The sequence below is a fragment of the Primulina eburnea genome, chromosome 8, assembly GCF_022965805.1.
Source record: "Primulina eburnea isolate SZY01 chromosome 8, ASM2296580v1, whole genome shotgun sequence".
Classification (NCBI taxonomy): domain Eukaryota; kingdom Viridiplantae; phylum Streptophyta; class Magnoliopsida; order Lamiales; family Gesneriaceae; genus Primulina; species Primulina eburnea.
This window is the reverse complement of record NC_133108.1, coordinates 35443566-35461633: the sequence shown is the minus strand read 5'-3', so window position 1 is coordinate 35461633 and position 18068 is coordinate 35443566. Positions and strand designations below refer to the sequence as shown.

General features: G+C 33.0%; 1 protein-coding gene across 1 annotated transcript; it reads left to right on the top strand.

Annotated features, from left to right (window-relative positions):
• The first annotated feature begins 2579 nt into the window (after window positions 1–2579).
• On the top strand, window positions 2580–6078 carry LOC140839442 (adenylylsulfatase HINT1). Its single transcript, XM_073206151.1, has 5 exons — window positions 2580–2732; window positions 2821–2878; window positions 4441–4530; window positions 5629–5746; window positions 5837–6078. Exons 1-5 carry the CDS (start codon window positions 2677–2679, stop codon window positions 5902–5904), a joined length of 390 nt encoding a protein of 129 aa, XP_073062252.1. The 5' UTR covers window positions 2580–2676; the 3' UTR covers window positions 5905–6078.
• The last annotated feature ends 11990 nt before the right edge of the window (window positions 6079–18068 follow it).

Genomic DNA, 18068 nt, shown 5'->3' with positions numbered 1-18068 from the left:
ATTTGTAGATGTTACATTTATACATGAAAATACAGATATCGAATCTTGATTTTGGGGGGCATGAACATGAATCATATATTCCACATGTCGCCGGAGTTGATTTCCAAAACCAACTAGGTACTTCTACGTACATGGGTTTTTATGAGCCGGGTTGATTTATTCCACAGGTTGCTAAGGGATTAAGCAATATAAATTTGGAGTATGGAAGTGGAACGTGAAATCGATATATTTCAGTCTCGTTGAAAGAAAATCTCACGTGTTGGCCGAATACAACAATTGTTTGGGCTGAAAATGTTGGAACATTTGGAATCATCTGATCACGTGGTTAATGTGGAGGCTTGTTCTTTAGATGATAGAAAAATAACAATGATGTTTTTAAGAGTGATACTGAGCTAGAGATGTCATATGGTGAGTCTTCAGAAGAGGAAATAATAAAGAAGATGAGATAAATGATGATAAAGAAGATAACTTGTGTGCTTTTGCTGATGGTGGGATGTCAACACGTGAGCCACCTCATGCCACTTTACAAAGAAAACATGCACCATTTATGCAAGTCACGTTTGAGATGCCATAATTTTTTGATAAAATATTTGGGGAAGAGCTTCCTAATTCTATTGGTGTATCTGCTGATTTGCGATCCCATTTTTATAATCCAGACAAAAGAGAGCTATATGTAAACATGATTTTTAAGGATAAACATCATTTGATAGCACATGTGAAAGATTTACTTACTTAGAGTTTCTAGACGTGAGTATGGTATTGTTGAGAGCACAAGTACTTTGTGGAAACTACAGTGCAAAAACAAATCATCTACTGTCAGGTGTCGATGGGTCTTTGAGCTTCTTGGAAGTCGAAGCTAGATTATTGGAAAATAACAAAATATAGTAGGCCACACACATGTATCTCTACCGATTTCAGTATATATCATCACAACTTGAGTTGTGGGATGGTGGCAACTACATTGTTGGGCATTGTAAGACATGATCTTGTGTTCGAGATTAAGTATATAATCGAGCAAGTGAAAGACAAATTTGAGCACGCAATCTCGTATACGAAGGCATGGCGAAGTTTACAGCATGTTTTACAATAAAATATATATGTGTTGTCATGTCCCGAGACCGGGATTATTCGACACCGGCATTGTTTCACAATCATACAATTGAAAACAACAAGTCTCGTAGTGTTATAAACCAAAGACCAATTTATTACTCATAATCAATCATAAAATTGTCTTTACAACGTAGATTATTAAAACGATAAATATATACGGAAGTGTTTACAACGGGAAACAAAACACTCAAATAAGAGAAAAATAATTATTCTTATTACCAGCCCCAAAATTGGTTTTGTTTTTCTTCCTCGATTTTCTCTTCTGATTTATCTGGGGAGGGTAGACTAAGTGGTGAGTGACATGGTCGTCACTCAGTAGGTGGAGGTCGTTCGAGCATATACATAAAAAATACACATTATCTTTGAAAAAGCAGAATATCATGCATAACATATTTCATATCATATATCATAAGTGTAAACATAAGCATAACTTAGCCTAGGCACTGATATTCTTCTACTTTCTATGGTGCACTGATATCAGTCCTTAATTTTTACTCTTCGAAAGGGACGAGGCCGTATAACTGTTATAATCTCACCGTGTAAGGGCCATACTTATCATGTTTTGGGAGTCCCACCCATATCCAATTGAATCCTTACAATGGCAAGACATAGAACGTACGATAATTCGTATAAAAAATGGGTAGAACATAATAACAGTGCTCGATCGAAATTTTCGAAAACAAAATAATTCATACACAACATATTTTAAAACAAGTCCACTTACCTCAGATTTGGATTAAAAATGTGGAGGGGTTCCATGCACTGGGATTTTCGAACTTTTTTTGGATCTGACTGCAGCAACGCTTCTACACTCAGCAGAACTTGGAGTGCAAAATTTCAAAAATTTAGCAGCACTTTTTCGAAAATATGGAGTGATTGAATGGTGTGAAATTTCAAATGGTATATGGTGGTATTTATAGGAGTGAGGTGAAAATCTTACCATATTTGGGTTGATATTCCTTCCAAAATTTCGATATGGTCCATCCATAAATTTTGAGATATTCATTCCATAAATATTGAGATGCTTCTTCAATAATTTTGAGATGCTTCCTTGTTGAGAAAAACTGTCTTGTATATAATATTTTCTTCCAAATTTGATGGTTATCTCAGCTTAATTTCAAAAAAATATATATTTCATGTACTGGATTTCGAATTCCATGTATTTATTGGATTGAATTTCAAATACCATGTATTATTTAATATTTTTGAGTTTATTATTTTTGCGATAATACCATAACTCGAAAAATTTTTATACATGTCTATATTAAAAAAATAATATTTCCAAAATTTTGGGTTCTCACATCCCTTCCTCCTTATGGAGATTTTGTCCTGGAAACTTGAGTTGGCTGGTTCTTCAAATATTTCTCTTCAAAATCAAAAATAGCTTCACGTTTTGTGTTGTTGGACCATTGCACAAAATGAATCGGGGGGCCAAAAGGTATAGTAAGAAATATTGAAGGATGAATCTGTAAAAGAAGGGGTTAGCTGGAGACTACTTGTATTTTATGGGGGCAAAAGTGAATTACCTCAAAATATAAACCCCACCAAGCAGCGCGGCTGACGAAAATGGCTTCCGAGAAAGAGGCTGCTCTTGCTGCTGTTCCCTCTGATTCTCCCACCATGTAAATCAACTCGCATATATGTACATATACATGTATTTACTTGTATATGAATTTGAATATTGATTTTATTGAATGTTGGAAACTGCAGATTTGACAAGATTATCAACAAGGAGATACCTGCCAATATCGTGTTCGAGGATGAAAAGGTTGTCTTTTATGATCCTTTTGCTCTCATTTTATGAAGATGCGCCCTTGTGATAATTTAGATTATGCTATTTTCTCTATTGTGGTAGACATGATTTTTGTGAAAAATGTGGAGTATAATTTGTTAATTCTTGGATACAAAGACTCTAAATGGGGATCGCGTTGAATATGGTTATTAACAGCATTGAATGTTGCCCTGTTGTCAGAATATTTTCATTTGCATTTCGAACTTCATCCTCAATTCTTCAAGAATTATCAATAGGTTGTGCTTGAACACATGGATTTGACACGATGAATAATTATTTCAAATTCTTTTGACTAGTTTGGATGGATAAAATTTTAAATCCACTCTTTATCAAATTAAGCAATTTTGGTGGATCTCAAATACACTGAAAACTGGCGGCATTTGAAATTCATTCATCAAATCCTTAATCAAATCAAATCCATGAATTCAAACACAACCTCAATCCATAAATTTTCATGACACAAATAGCCATGGCTCTAAAATTCTGCCTTACTTCTCGAAGTAACAAGATTTCTCCACAAAAAGTGCCGTACCCCAAAGTAGATCTTTGATCTGTAGCTGAACCAACCAATCAACGTCTGTAAATACCTCGATGTTTCTCTGATTGCTCTTCTTAAAGAAGGGCCCTTTTCTAGGTGTCACTTCAAGATATATTGAGATTTTATACCCAACTTCAAGATGTTCTTTACATGGAAAGTGCATAAACTGGCAAGCAACACTGACTGCATGCGTAGCCAATGTCAGATCTCGTCTATCAATCTAGCTTTATTACGCTCAGGAGATCCAACGGAATTGAAGTTTATTGTGAAACCCTCTTGCATCCAACTAGAACTTTTCTTTTATGTTGATCAACATGCTCTCATGTACCAGTTTTTATGAGCTCGTATCTACTCATGAACTGCTGCCTTCCATTTGGGTAGAACTTCTTATTTATTCTTAGGTATATCCACATCAGACAAACAGTTGTGTGGTGAAGGATGAAAATCAGTGTGCTAGGTTTTCGTTGGACACATATATTTAGATAGGGGGTGTTTTGTTAATTTTCTACTAGATTTCCTAGAAGCAATAGGAAGATCATCAAAACAATCAGGATTTGAATTTTTTGAAACCCGACTTAGGTCAAAATGCACATGAACTGTATTTGAATCCAAAGAAGCATAACTAGATAGGAGAATTACCTGGGTTTGAGGGTTGATCTTGTTCCACTTCTGATACTCAAAATATCTTCATTTTATTGGTTCATGCATCCTTCCTAATTGTAATCAACAAAATATGGCACTCAATTTATTGTGTGATTGAAATGATTTGAATTGAATCGGCAAACTATAGAATTTGGTAAAAAAAGCTGGCACTTGGTCCTCTACAAACAGTTTATGAATGGTTTATTTGTTATTTACTTGTCTCGATTTCAATCGTATATGATTTTCTGATTTTTTAGGCAGTGAATGTTGTATTAAGAGGTTGTGTATGCAAGTCTCAACTCTCGAAGCATTTTGATTATTTCTTAAATTCTCAGAGCTGTTCATTCCTCTTTGGCAGGTTCTAGCTTTCAGGGACATAGCTCCGCAGGCGCCTATACACATCGTGATTGTTCCTAAAGTAATAGATGGCTTAACTGGAATTTCAAAGGTATTTTTTTCCTACTTATTTACATATCGTGATTGTTCCTAAATTGAAAGATGGCTTAACTGGAGTGTCAAAGGTATTTTTTTCCTACTTATTTAGTGTCTTTGATGCGAACTTCTTGTATCTTGTGATTTCATCGCTTTACTGATATGATCTCTAATCCATTTAAAACCTGAAACATGTCTAGTAGTATAAAGATGTTTCACTTCTACCCAACTGTGTGTTGAATGAACAGATTTCGTTTGCGCCTTAGATGGGTTGGAAACTTGTGTGCTGTAGAGAGAACATTATTCTGACAATTTTTAAAGAACTTTGCCAGAATTTTAATCTCAAGATTATCGATTGTAGTGATGGGTTGGAAACTTGTGTGCTGTAGAGAGAACATTATTCTGACAATTTTTAAAGAACTTTGCAGAATTTTAATCTCAAGATTATCGGTAGAAGTCACTTATATTGCTATCCCGATTCCAGAGTATCTGAATGTTTTATTCTAGCTTTACCGGCAAAGTTATTGAAGAATGTAATCTAACCAACACCTGTAAGAATAATAAGCAATTAACAGGTTTGTACAACTATCAAATCAATAGCTACATTGGAAAAACTTAATTTTTGTCATACGGGAAAACATTAGTAGAGCACTTGTGAAGACCGGATTTTTGGTTAGTCAATTGAATTTAGAAGACTCTAAGAAAGCTTAGTCAATACAAATCTTCATGATGATTTCTCCATTGTGTAGAGCTTAGTCAATAAAAATCTTCAGAATGAGTTCATTGTTTAGTAGAAATATGATTGAGCTCACTCCATGGTAGTTCTTGAATTTCAATAATGTGTACACTTTCCAAGGTCACAGTCCCACTTTTAGGGGCTAGGCATGTGTGCAATCTATGTCATGTGACCCCTCGATTGATTTCAATAACTAGTGCACTTCATGGATCTGGATTTGACTGAAAATGTGCCAGAACCTTTTCCTTTGTCAACTTTCATATTCTCTTGCTTCCCTCCTTTATCAAATGTAAAATCTATACAAATTTTCAAGAATAAGGCAGCCTTCCTTTATCAGTTGACAATCAATTATTTTTGAATTATGGTCATATCTTGCAGGCTGAGGAGAAACATTGCGAGATTCTTGGCTACCTTCTTTATGCTGCAAAGCTTGTTGCTAAACAAGAAGGCCTTAAGGATGGCTTCAGGCTCGTGATTAATGACGGTCCTAAAGGATGTAGGTGTCAGCTTTCTACCGGTTATCTTATGCATTCAATGTGTTATTAATTTTCATTTGGTTGATCTTGACTTGAGACTATTTTGGCAGGCCAATCTGTCTATCACCTTCATATTCATCTGCTTGGGGGACGACAGATGAACTGGCCTCCTGGTTAACATGGTGGAGTCACGATGCATTAGTTCTATACAAGTTTCTACCACCCTCTACTGTTCTGAAGTGTGTAATATCCAATAAATATATTAATTGCAACGAGATTTGATCATGTTGCGGCTCGACTTTTTACCTCCATCAGTTTCTAATTTCAAGTTACATCTGGGTTTTGCTGCGTCGTTCTTGAATCTACTCTTTTTAAAATTTGAATATGGATGTTTGGAAGAAGAGTTAGTAGTGGTTGGGGGACTAGGGATTCCAATTTCCAATTTAGTGGGTGTCTAAAATATTATTGAACACGAAACTTATATTTTAAAAGATTATATATGAAATTTTAAAGAGTTTTCATTTGATAAGATCACTTCATTTACTTGCCTTTTGAGCCACGTGTTAGTCGGAATTAGGTTGAAATGAAGTAATTATTTAATTTGGAAATTTACTTCAAGAGAAATTTGGTTCTAAAATTAAAGGGAGGCGATTGAACTTTTTAGTTTGGTACACATGATATGATAAACATGTGATATATAATATAAGGATACGTTAAGGATAAATAAGATGTAGGATATTATATTTAATGTTTGGTATGATTTTAATAAGAGTGATTAAATTTATATATTAGATTAGATTGTAATGACAAAATTAACTTTATCATAATAAATTTTATAATTTCAAAGTTATTGCTTGAGTTCATATTTTTTATTTGTTTATGTGCTGATAGTACTTGTAGGATTTATTTATTTTTACCTAATTTTATATATTATATAATATGATAATTGAGCTCTTGATTTTTTGATTAAAGTCAAATATCAATTTTTAAGGTTAATCGAGTGATACTAATAATTTTATTAAGATTTATAAAAATTATTTATATAATTATCTCGAATTCATTTATATAATTATCATATTATATAATATATAAAAATAAATAAAATATTTATTTGATTTTAATTTCTACCTACTATCATAGATTTATAAAAAAATCATTTATAAATTGAGGTTAATTAAGTCATTTATAGTGTATTTTATCATTAAAATTATCACACCTTCTATTAGGGATATTTTATCCTTCTAAAAAATTATTTATCAAGGGCCCATGATATTATCATGAGCTTTTTAAAAAGGTACCAAACATGGGATAAGAAGGATTATTTATCAATCCCTCTCTTATCCCATGTACCAAACTATACCTTAATGATTGTATTTTCTATAAATATTTTAGAGTTTTCTCATGCCGGCTATTTTGGTATCTAGGGGATTGAGAAATGGTTGAATATATCACAGTTAATTTTTAAATATAGATATGTATAAGAATTTATTTTCGAATTATGGTATTATTGTAAAAATAATAAATTCGAAAATATTAAATAATACATGATATTCAAAAAGCCAATAAATATATGAATTTTGAAATCCAATGTAAGATACAAAGTAAATTTGAAATAAAGGTTGGATATCAACTTAATTCGAAGGAAATATTGCATACAAGACAGTTTTCTCAACAAGGAAGCATATCAATATTTGTGGAAGGAGTATCTCGAAATTTATGAAATAAGGATCTACAAATTATGGAAGGATATCAATCAAATTATGGTTAGATTTTCACCTCACCCCTATAAATACCACCCTATACCATTCAACATTTCACATTATTTATACACTCAAAATTTTCGAAATTCTCTCTAAGCTCTCCCTAGAATTATCGAAATTTCGATCTCCAAAATTCTGTCTAAGTTCAGAAAATTATTTCTCTCGCTCTGGTACTCAGAATCTGATATCCACTGTTTATACTATGCTTCTATATGTTTTGAATAACATATCCAAATTTCACCCAAATCCAACATTTAGTTTTTCGTTTAAAGTCTTCGCAAGAAAACTGATCATATTTTATGCGGAAAAAGCATATCTACGATTTTTTGTCCATAAGCAGGTTAAAACTATTTCCAAACTCGATATCCACCGTTCATAATTTATTTGACGTACTTGTGAACGTACTGTAATATTTAAGTCCGATCCAACGGTTCAATAAGACGCGAGGAAGTTTACAGGGCAGCTGATTTTTTGGTAGATGTGCTGCTACGTTTTCGAAGTATCGATTGCATGATTCTTCTATGATTTTTTCGAATTTTTACAAGCAAACATAAGGTAAGTGGGATTGTTTTGAAATATGTCGCGTATGAATTATTTCGTTTTTGAAAGTTTCGGTCGAGCAACGTTATTCTGTTTCTACCCCTTCTTGATATGATTATCGTATGTTTTATGTTTTGGGCACTGTGAGGATTCAACAAGATATGGGTTGAAATCCCAATATGCATGGTATGTTTATGGCCCTTACATGGTGGGATTGTAACCGTTATATGGCCTCGGCCCTTTAGATGAGTAAAAACTAGAGATTGATATCAGTAAACCATATAAAATAGAGGAACCTCAGTGATTTGGCCAAAATTATGTTTATGATTATGATGATGACATGTTATGAGAATCATGTTATGCATGATATGATATGTGGTTTTTGAAATTCATGTGTATTTGTTATGTATGTACTTGAACGACCCCCACTTACTGAGTGACGATCATATCACTCACCCCTTACTCTATCTTCTCCTGATAAGTTAGAAGAGGAAATCGAGGAAGATGAACAAGACCAGTTTTGAGGCTGATATTAAGATGAATCAAGAAGTTTATTTTAGTTTTCGCTTAGTAAGTTGTAAACGCTTCCACATATTTTTATCATTTAAAGAATCTACGTTGTAAAGACAATCCTATGATTGATCATGAGTAATAAACTGATTTTTGGTTTATACTGTACTACGAGGCTTGTTGTTTTCAATGTGTGGTTGTAAAACAACGTCGGTATCGACTAACCTCGGTCTCGGGACGTGACAGTTTTTTTTCCAATTGTGTGGTTGTAAAACAACACCAGGAGCGAGAGGAGAATGCTGAGGGTCATCAGAGAAGAGTTGAAGAGATGCAACCCCTCCCAAGAGGGGAGAATCCTGAGATGGAGGAGATGTGGAAAGAGATAACAATGTTGAGGCACCAATTGGAAAACAGAGCTCCAGTGCCCAAGAGAGAGAATCATTTTCCCCCGCCGTTTTGCAAGAAGGGCTTCCCCCAAGTTTTCGTCAATCAAGCGTGGAAGAGCATGACGGTCGTACTGATCTTGAAGAACACTTGGGGAGATTTGAGCATGCGTCTTTGTTACATCGATACTCAGATGGGGTTAGGTGTAGGGTGTTCCTGAGAACGTTGATGAGATCAGCCCAGCAGTGGTTTAATTCACTGCAGCCCAACTCCGTAGAGTCTTTCAAGGATTTCTCCACGGATTTCTTGCATCGATTTGCTAGCAGCAAAAGACACCAGAAAAATTATTTGAATCTGTTTGCGATGAAGCGACAAGAAACTGAAATTTTAAGAGAATTTATCCAGCGTTTCAACAATGCAGCGCTGGAGATACCAGCGGCTACATCGACATCATGATATGTGTCTTTACCCAAGGACTGAGAGGAGGGGATTCTCAAATCGCTGGTCAAGAAACCTCCATTGAGCTACGATGATCTTTTAGCCCGGGCAGAAAAGTATGTGAATCTAGAAGATGCCCAACGACACAAGATGATGGAGCAGCAGCCCGAGGGGAGTAGGGTTGAGGGAGAAGAGAAGAGAGGTAGGAAGAGAGGCGCAGGTGAAAGAGAAGAGGATAAAGCCAAAGGTAGAGGACAATTCTCGTCCCATGTTCCTCTTATTAGGAATCGAGACAAGGTGATGGAGGTGAAGGAATCAGAAAGGAGGTGAGAGAAATCGCAGAGGGTTGAGAGTGATGCCAGATTGCCTCCACTTGACAGACAAGAAGAATCCTCATCCGAGAATCGACCGAGGTCTCGCTCGTCCCCTATGTGAGGTCAAGGCCCTCCGAGGATAAATCAAAGGGTAGGATAGCAGAGAAAGGAGGAGCGGGATCAAGATGTCCTTTGAGAGCCGATCGATCCGAGGAAGAGAATGAATGAGGGCAACCCTTCTATGAGAGGAATGATTCAGATGATCTTGGAGGGTGCTACTGATGGAGACTTCCAAGATAATGTCATTCATGTGTTTTGTTTTCTCCTATAGTAAACGAGATATGTATGGGCCAAGTGGGAGAATGTAAGAAAAATGGTCTATATCAAAAGAAAAATAAACATGTAGAAAATGACAACGGTCATAAGCCTATATTTTTGACAAATGGTACATAAGACACCTCAACTTTAGAAAATTGATACACACATGTGTCTCTTCTTTTGATTATAGAGATTCCGATCAACTCATTGATGGTATGAAAAATGCCTATAAATAGCGGTGATCGAGGTCCCTAAGCATACACCTCATAAGAAAAAAATACACATTCTACAGAGAGTTGGAGTGCTTAGAAAACTTCAATCGGAGAAAAACAGAAAACTTACAAATTATTCGATTGTCGGAGGTAACGTTCGATCTGCTTCCGCATATTGTTTATCATGTTCATAGATGTATGGAAACATGATTTTGTTGAGAAAAATCTACCAGTCTTCAAAAAGAAACTCGCCTAGTAGAGATAAATGTATTAGGTGAAATTCAGTTTCCATTTTTTAAAAACTTTTAATGATTATTTAAGAATTAAATGATAATTTGAGCATATAAAACTTTAATATTATACCTCAAATTAGTTTTCTAACCTTTTTTTATTAAGTTATTAATATTATACTGCAGATATATAGTAATACATTGCACTGTAATTTGGACAATATGTAAAGGCCTTAAAACTTCTTGCTTTAAAATTTGCGGAAAATTAAAAATTTTCTTTTTAAAAGAACTTAAATGGCCTCATTCATAAAATCAACTGGTAAATCAAGTTCAATGTTTCAAAAAGGTTGCAGCGGAAGAAAATAATTGTTTGCCAACAATAACAATTTAAAAAAAATACCCAATGACTGATAAAAATTTGTTTGCGGAATAAAATAAACACTGCTGCACTGAGGTCCTCGGGTGCCACTACTGCCGACCCAAGCTGGCTCACTGGTCCCCGCCCTCGGCCCTGACCTCATCAGTACCTACAACAATCAAGTCTAGTGAGTCTAAAGACTCAGCATGCATATATCGCAGGTAACGAGTTAAAATCTGAAGTAAAATATGCATGGGATAAAGTATCATGCCATGAGACATGCTGAAAATAATCTGTACTGAGCAATTATAATACGTGCATGCTGAACTGATAATCACAGTAAAAATAATTGCTCCTTGGAGCCTGTACTGAAATAACTGATATAATTTTCTATTGAGATTATGTTTTACGCCTGTGGCCACTGCACTAAGCTGAACTGATCGGTAACTGACTACCGGGGAGCCTGAAACTGAGCTGGCGGTCACTGAAGACCCGATGGTACCAACCTGAACTGAGCGGTCACTGAAGACCCGATGGTACCAACCTGAACTGAGTGGTCACTGGCGACCGTATAAATAATGCTCCCACATAGTGAATGCACCACAAGCCATATCGCATAAATCTCAAAAATAATCATTTTCTGTTTTCATGCACGTAAAATAATTAACTGGCGATAATGAAAATATCCTGAAATTTTACCAACTGGAATGGATTGGATCGTCCCCAGGCTCGCTGCAACCTAAAAATGCCATGAAAATATGCAATGGATTTTTCTTAGGCAAATTTATGCAATTAAATTTCTAAAATGCGACAACTACGTCTAACGACCTCGTATTTAATCATGACTTTAAGCCAACCCGAACCAACACTGAACCAACGTGACGTCATGATTAAAATACGTTTAAAATTATGAATTTATGCTCCTAAAATTATGAGGGTCGAAATCTAGGTGAAATGGAGGCCAAAACATGAAACGCTCTTTCGAGAGTCAATTTGGCACATCGCACCGTAAATTCTCGAACGACCTCAAAAATGATCCGAATCACGAACGGTCGAAAACATGACCTTCCTAACTCAATGAGGCACTGTCCAGTCCAAGGCCATGGGCTAAAAGCCAACCGAGAACTCAAACGACGCCTCTGAACGACACAACAACTTGCTGTCAATATTATACCTCAAATTAGTTTTCTAACCTTTTTTTATTAAGTTATTAATATTATACTGCAGATATATAGTAATACATTGCACAGTAATTTGGACAATATGTCTGTCCTCAATTTTTTTTAAAAAAATTCGGACATTGCTACTTACACGGCATTCATAAAAACATGAAGTTAAACTAATTAACATTTATGTAAAAAAAAAAAAAACACTTATTAACGTTAATATCACATCGAAATCCAATAAGACATGTGTTGGTGCAAATCCGATCCCTTAGACATTGTGTGCCCACATGGCAATTTTCAACGTTTTACAAATTTTTTCAATGTTGCTTTTCTTTTAATTTTTTTTTAATTCTTCTCTTTTTTTTCCAGTTTTTTCCCTCTCTTTTCCTCTTTTATTTTCCCTCCATTTTACTCCATTGTTTTTCTTTTTCTACAAACATTAGCAGACAGTTTTATATGAAATAATATAAACATTTTAATTCTTTTATATTAAATTAATAATTTTACAATTAAATATTATTATATTAAATTTTTACCTGTGAAAAACCGTATCGAATTTGATGATTATTATTAATTTTTTTTCAATGAATAAAATTTTTAACAATATAAAACTATTAACATGTTAATGCTTGAATTAAAATTTAGAACATTTCCATCATGCATTATCAAAAGCTAAAATTCAACACCACATTTCCATCAAAAATAAATAATTCATATGTTTTGAGATTTCATTTCAATGAACAATGTTAATAGGATATCCCCATGCATGCTTACTCATCAACCGAAAATTTTATTTTTGTATAAGCCCACATCTTCTGCCAATTCAATCTCATAGACTTGAACTTGCTTATGTAACTTTGAGTTGGGAAGACAACATATGAATTGTTTCTTGAAGATGGATCAGGTGATTATACTTTTCGATAAACTCATTAACTTTATATTTGCTATCCATAAATATGACGCACATTCTTGCTTAACAATTTGTTCGAGTCTCATGTCGAGGATTGAGTGTCAATGAATCTATTTTGTCTTGTTCTTGTTAAAATAATGTTTCCTAACTCCAAATCCAGTTTTCCCACTATATTCAACCCAAAACTTCCAAGACTCGTCTATACTATCAAATTCCATACCAATCTTAGGCTTGAATTCGATATTTAAACTAGAATTCATAAAGAATCTTGAAGTGTCAATAACATTTTTGGCATGTTTCGGTCTCTGTTTCCAACGACGGTGACAAAAAATGCAATAAATTTTTCTGTTACATATTAAATGCAACAAATTAGTAATAAAACAATATTTTTCTCAACTAATATCTAAGAGAAATAAGCCAAAACTCAATACATGTTTATACATGCATACATATATATACAAATCATTTATATATATATATATATATATATATATATATATTTAAAAGTAGCATCGATAACCGCAAGCAATAGACACAAGTAATAAGAATTTCAGATCAATAGCACAATAAAATACAAACAAACAAAACCAAATAAGAAATTCGATAGCTAAGCAATTATAAAAAGAATTAGATATTTAAAGGGACAAGAAAATCGAACTTTGTATATTTTAGTATTTCTTGTAAATAAAAAATAATAATAAAATTAAATGAGAGAAAAAACGAGAAAAATAAGAAAATGGACAAAAGAAGACGAGATGAAATAACCAAGAAAAAAACAAAATCAAACCTAAAAAAATTAGTTTAAAATAAGCCCAAATCAACACAATCCATTAAATATCCACAAAATCAAATGATGTGGTTGGTGCACTGTAGGGGATCTAGATAGGTGTTGGTGTTGGTGCATAGTTTATATGTGTGTTTTAAAAAAAAGGGAACTTATATATGATGAGGTAATGAAAATCATACTTAAAATAGTTTTTAAAAAATCATGTTCGTGTGAAATGAAAGAAAGTTAAATTAATTTCTTATTTTACCTCAACCTTGTTGAAATTCACGATGTATCATCATCCCGATAGGTTTCCTCTATTTCTGTACATTGGAAACACCAAAAATATGACATTCAAATCAGGAAAAGGCATCGGAGTTCTAAAGGAATTGAAGTTCTTATAATTTGCTCGTACCATTGGTTGTTCCTTATATTAGAAATACATCAGTTGGGAAAGAAACTTAGATCTCCAGATTAGGGATGACAATGAGTAGTGTATGGGTCGGATTTGATACATCCATCCTCATACTCATTTATTAAATTCATCCTCATACACATCCCCATACCCATCGAGTATTGAATTTCATCTCATTCTCATACCCATCGGATTATCGGATACGCGTACCCTACCCAAATACCCTATTATCATATACAATTGAATTTTTTCAAATTTAAATTATTTCAATGAAGTTATGAATATTTAAAAAATTATTTAAATGAACAATAAGAAAAATTATTATTGATAAAAATTTGCAAAGTAAACTTTATAGAAAAAATAACAAAATATTAAAAATAGTTTATATTAGTTGAACGAAAGTACGCAATTTAACAAAAATAAATTATTTTTCAATTTTTAAAGTCAGACATAGAATAAACTTACCAATGAAGAAGATGAGAAATTGAATGAAAAATAAAAGAGCGGTAAACCCTTGAAACATAAAAGTGAAAGTGAAAGGGAAGAGAAAATAAAAAATATCGATTTACTTGGATTTGAGAAAATGAATCTTTAATATAAATAAATATAATTACTATATATGTGTGTGTGTGTGTGTGTGTCTATAAAGAGAAAGGAAAAAGTATCGATTTACTTGGATTTGAAAAAATGAATCTTTAATATAAATAAATATAATTACTATATATATACATAGACACACACACACACACACACACACACATATATATATATATATTAATTTAAACGGATATTCGGGTCGGGCGTGGGTCGGATTATATCAAACCCGCCTCCATACCCGAACCCGAAAATCTCCATACTCGATTACCTAATTCTTTAATCGGGTCTAAAAATCCCTCCATACACTCTTCTATTTGGGTCGGGTATCAGATCCTCCAACGGATTAGAAGGAAATTGCCATCACTACTCCAGATTCTATTAAAAAGCATAATTTAAATACCTTGAGTAAGAACTTCATGATACATAACATTTTTGGTCCATGTCTCACCAATGTTTGTGATCGCGTTTGGCTTAATTAAAACTTTTGTAAACTCAATTTGCTTTTCTAATGATTATTTTGTCATGAGTCATCATGCAAGTATTTATATTTGTCCATAATTATCTCTAAATTATTTTTATTTAAGTTATTTATTGGTATGTTTTATCATTCTGTTTTGTATTGTCACTATGTGATACAATATTTGTGACAACATTGATATATGATACGCACAACGTTTTCATCGTTCATGTTAAATAAAATCCTTTACAGAATAAAAACATGTTTTCTAGTATGATGACCAATATGATTTCTGCGTGGATGACATTATCTTGGAAGTTTCGATAAACCATTCTTGTTAAATTACACAAGCCATCTGATGGATCGAGCAACATAATTATATATATTTTTTAAAAAGCAAATGATGAGGAGGCATGCCATTCAGAGTTAATGAGTTTAAGAATTCCTATGGAAATTTTTTTGAATGTCATCGACTGCTTCATCAAAACTTGTGAATGTTCTGATCTCACCTAGGGAAGATTGAATTATTTTCTCATTCAACTTGTCAACATACTCATTCTTCGATGCAAGTATAGCTCGATTTGTCAAGTAAGAAGCTGAGTGAATTTTTCTCTAGACTTGGGAGAATGTGATCTATTAGCTTTTGCTCAGAGGATTCTTCATCACCGTCGTCACATTTTATTTCCATATTATCAGGGATTTTGATATTGACATCTATGTCTGAAGGTTCAGTTCCATTTCCTGCTCGAAGTAAGAAATCACTAAACAATGGATTTGATCTTGCTCTCATGTTTTCCATCAGAGCTAAACGATACATTTGTCTCTATAAATATGATTTCACCAAACTTGCATTAATAGGTTCTTGAACGGAGGATTTTGGAACAACCGATAGAACTTGCACGAAATCACCTCCAAGAACGACTGCTTTCCACCAAACGGTTTCTGGACTCCTGTTTTGTCTTGTAAACTTCTCTTAACTTCTAATCGTTTGTCATTGATGCATCATCCCATATGATTAAACATTCTTGTCAACTAACTCTAGAAGCCCACTTTGTTTTCGATATTGACAATGACTTTTATCATGCAAGTCTATGGATTTAAATCGTGAATGGTTTATTCGACCATCAAGCCATATATATAGATGTTGCAACTCCTGAAGTTTTTGTTGCGAGTGCTATCATTTTTCTTGATCTAACATTAGCCAATAGAGCACGGTAAAAATAAGTTTTCCCAGTTCCTTGAGGTCCATTAACAAAGAATAATCCATCTTTTCCCATACAAAAATGAACATTTATTCGGAGAATGCGTTTTGTTGTATTGTACTGAGGTTGGATTAAGCTAAGTAATCAGCATATGGAGTGTGAATGTACAAATTCATCAATAATTTCTCTAGGGATTATTTCACTCGGTTCATCTAATTACTTTCTGACGGGTAATAAAGTGCAATATAAATTTTGCCCGTACTTTCTAGAATCAAACTAAGACTTTTTAATGTTTTTTATGTCAATAATTCCCTGCATTTCCAGAGAATTTTCCTTTAAAGTCTTCAGACATTGCTTCAAAGTAAGTTTCCCATAGTTTTCTCATATCTATTGGCTCACAATATACCAAAATTGTTTCAAAGAAAATGCTTTTATCCGATTCAAGAAAACATCTTTTTTGTGTAGCATCTTTGAAAGTAAAGTAAACAATATTTCTATTAAATGTATGTAAGAAAAACGTGACACCTATTAAAAGAAGTAGCGTGTACAAATTGATAATGGCGACGGTCAAGAAAATTTAGATGCGTACACGATTCTTTTTACTCTCGGCTCCCGACTTTTCTCGTTGATGGTATGAGAAACGCCTATAAATAAAGGCGATTGAGGTCCCTAAGCATACAATTTCATACAGAATAATACACAATCTATTGAGAGATTTGAGTGTTTAGAAGGCTTCAATCAGAGGTAGAAGACTTAAAGATGATTCAATGGCTGGAGGTAACGCTCGATTTAGCTTTCGCATATTTATTTATCATGTTTATATACGTGCAAAAACATGATTTTTAGAGAAAATCTCTAACATTTGGTATCAGAGCCGTGATACCTCTGCCTTGAAATTTTGTTTTAATTTTTCGGATAACATGAACTTTAAGAAATTGATTTATGAAAGTTTACGTAAAAATGAAATTTTGGAATTTCTGAAATTTTATGTAAAAAACAAAAAATTGAAGTATGGATATCATAAAATTTCTTTCTGAAGTTTTTGCGTAAGAAATTTGAAATTTAAAGGACAGACATACAATATTAAAAAAATTTACCTGAGAATTTGTTCTCGGTTCCACCTTTAGAATTTTCCTTGAAGTCCTGAAAATTGAACGAATTTTCTTACGGAAAAAATTTTAAGGCGGAGGTTTCTGAAAATATTTTGGGGAAGATGAAGAAGACTTCGAATTTTCAATTCAATTAACGTGCATTTATTGTGAATCATTAGAAGGCAATCAATTCAAAATTAATTAGTGGGACCTACGTCTATTTATAACATTTGCTCATTGCATGTGTCGGTCTCAATTATTATTATTATTATTATTATTATTATTATTATTATTATTATTATCATTATTATTATTTTAAATAATAATGATATAATAATAATTGATATGATATATATATATATATATATGTGTGTGTGTGTATATATCTTGTTGGTATTAATTCATTTTGATTGAGTTTTTTCGTAGAAGAATTCATTTGTTTATTATTATTTTTAAAATAAAAAAATAATAAATAAATTGATTTGGAAATAAATTTTAATATTTCCAAATTCAGTGCAATTTTCAATATATGTTTAGAAATTATTTTTGCATGTTAGATAAAATATCAGATATTATGGATAAATGTTTGATATGTTCATGCAAATTTAATATCATGTTTGCATTTATTCTTGAAATTTAATATGCAAATTATATTGAAAAATATTTTGATACTT

Bases quoted from the DNA above. Each gene is read 5' to 3' on its own strand.
- LOC140839442 (XM_073206151.1), top strand. From the start codon at position 2,677: ATGGCTTCCGAGAAAGAGGCTGCTCTTGCTGCTGTTCCCTCTGATTCT. The intron at 2,733-2,820 runs GTAAATCAACTC...TGGAAACTGCAG, and splicing joins CCCTCTGATTCTCCCACCAT to ATTTGACAAGATTATCAACA. The intron at 2,879-4,440 runs GTTGTCTTTTAT...CCTCTTTGGCAG, and splicing joins TCGTGTTCGAGGATGAAAAG to GTTCTAGCTTTCAGGGACAT.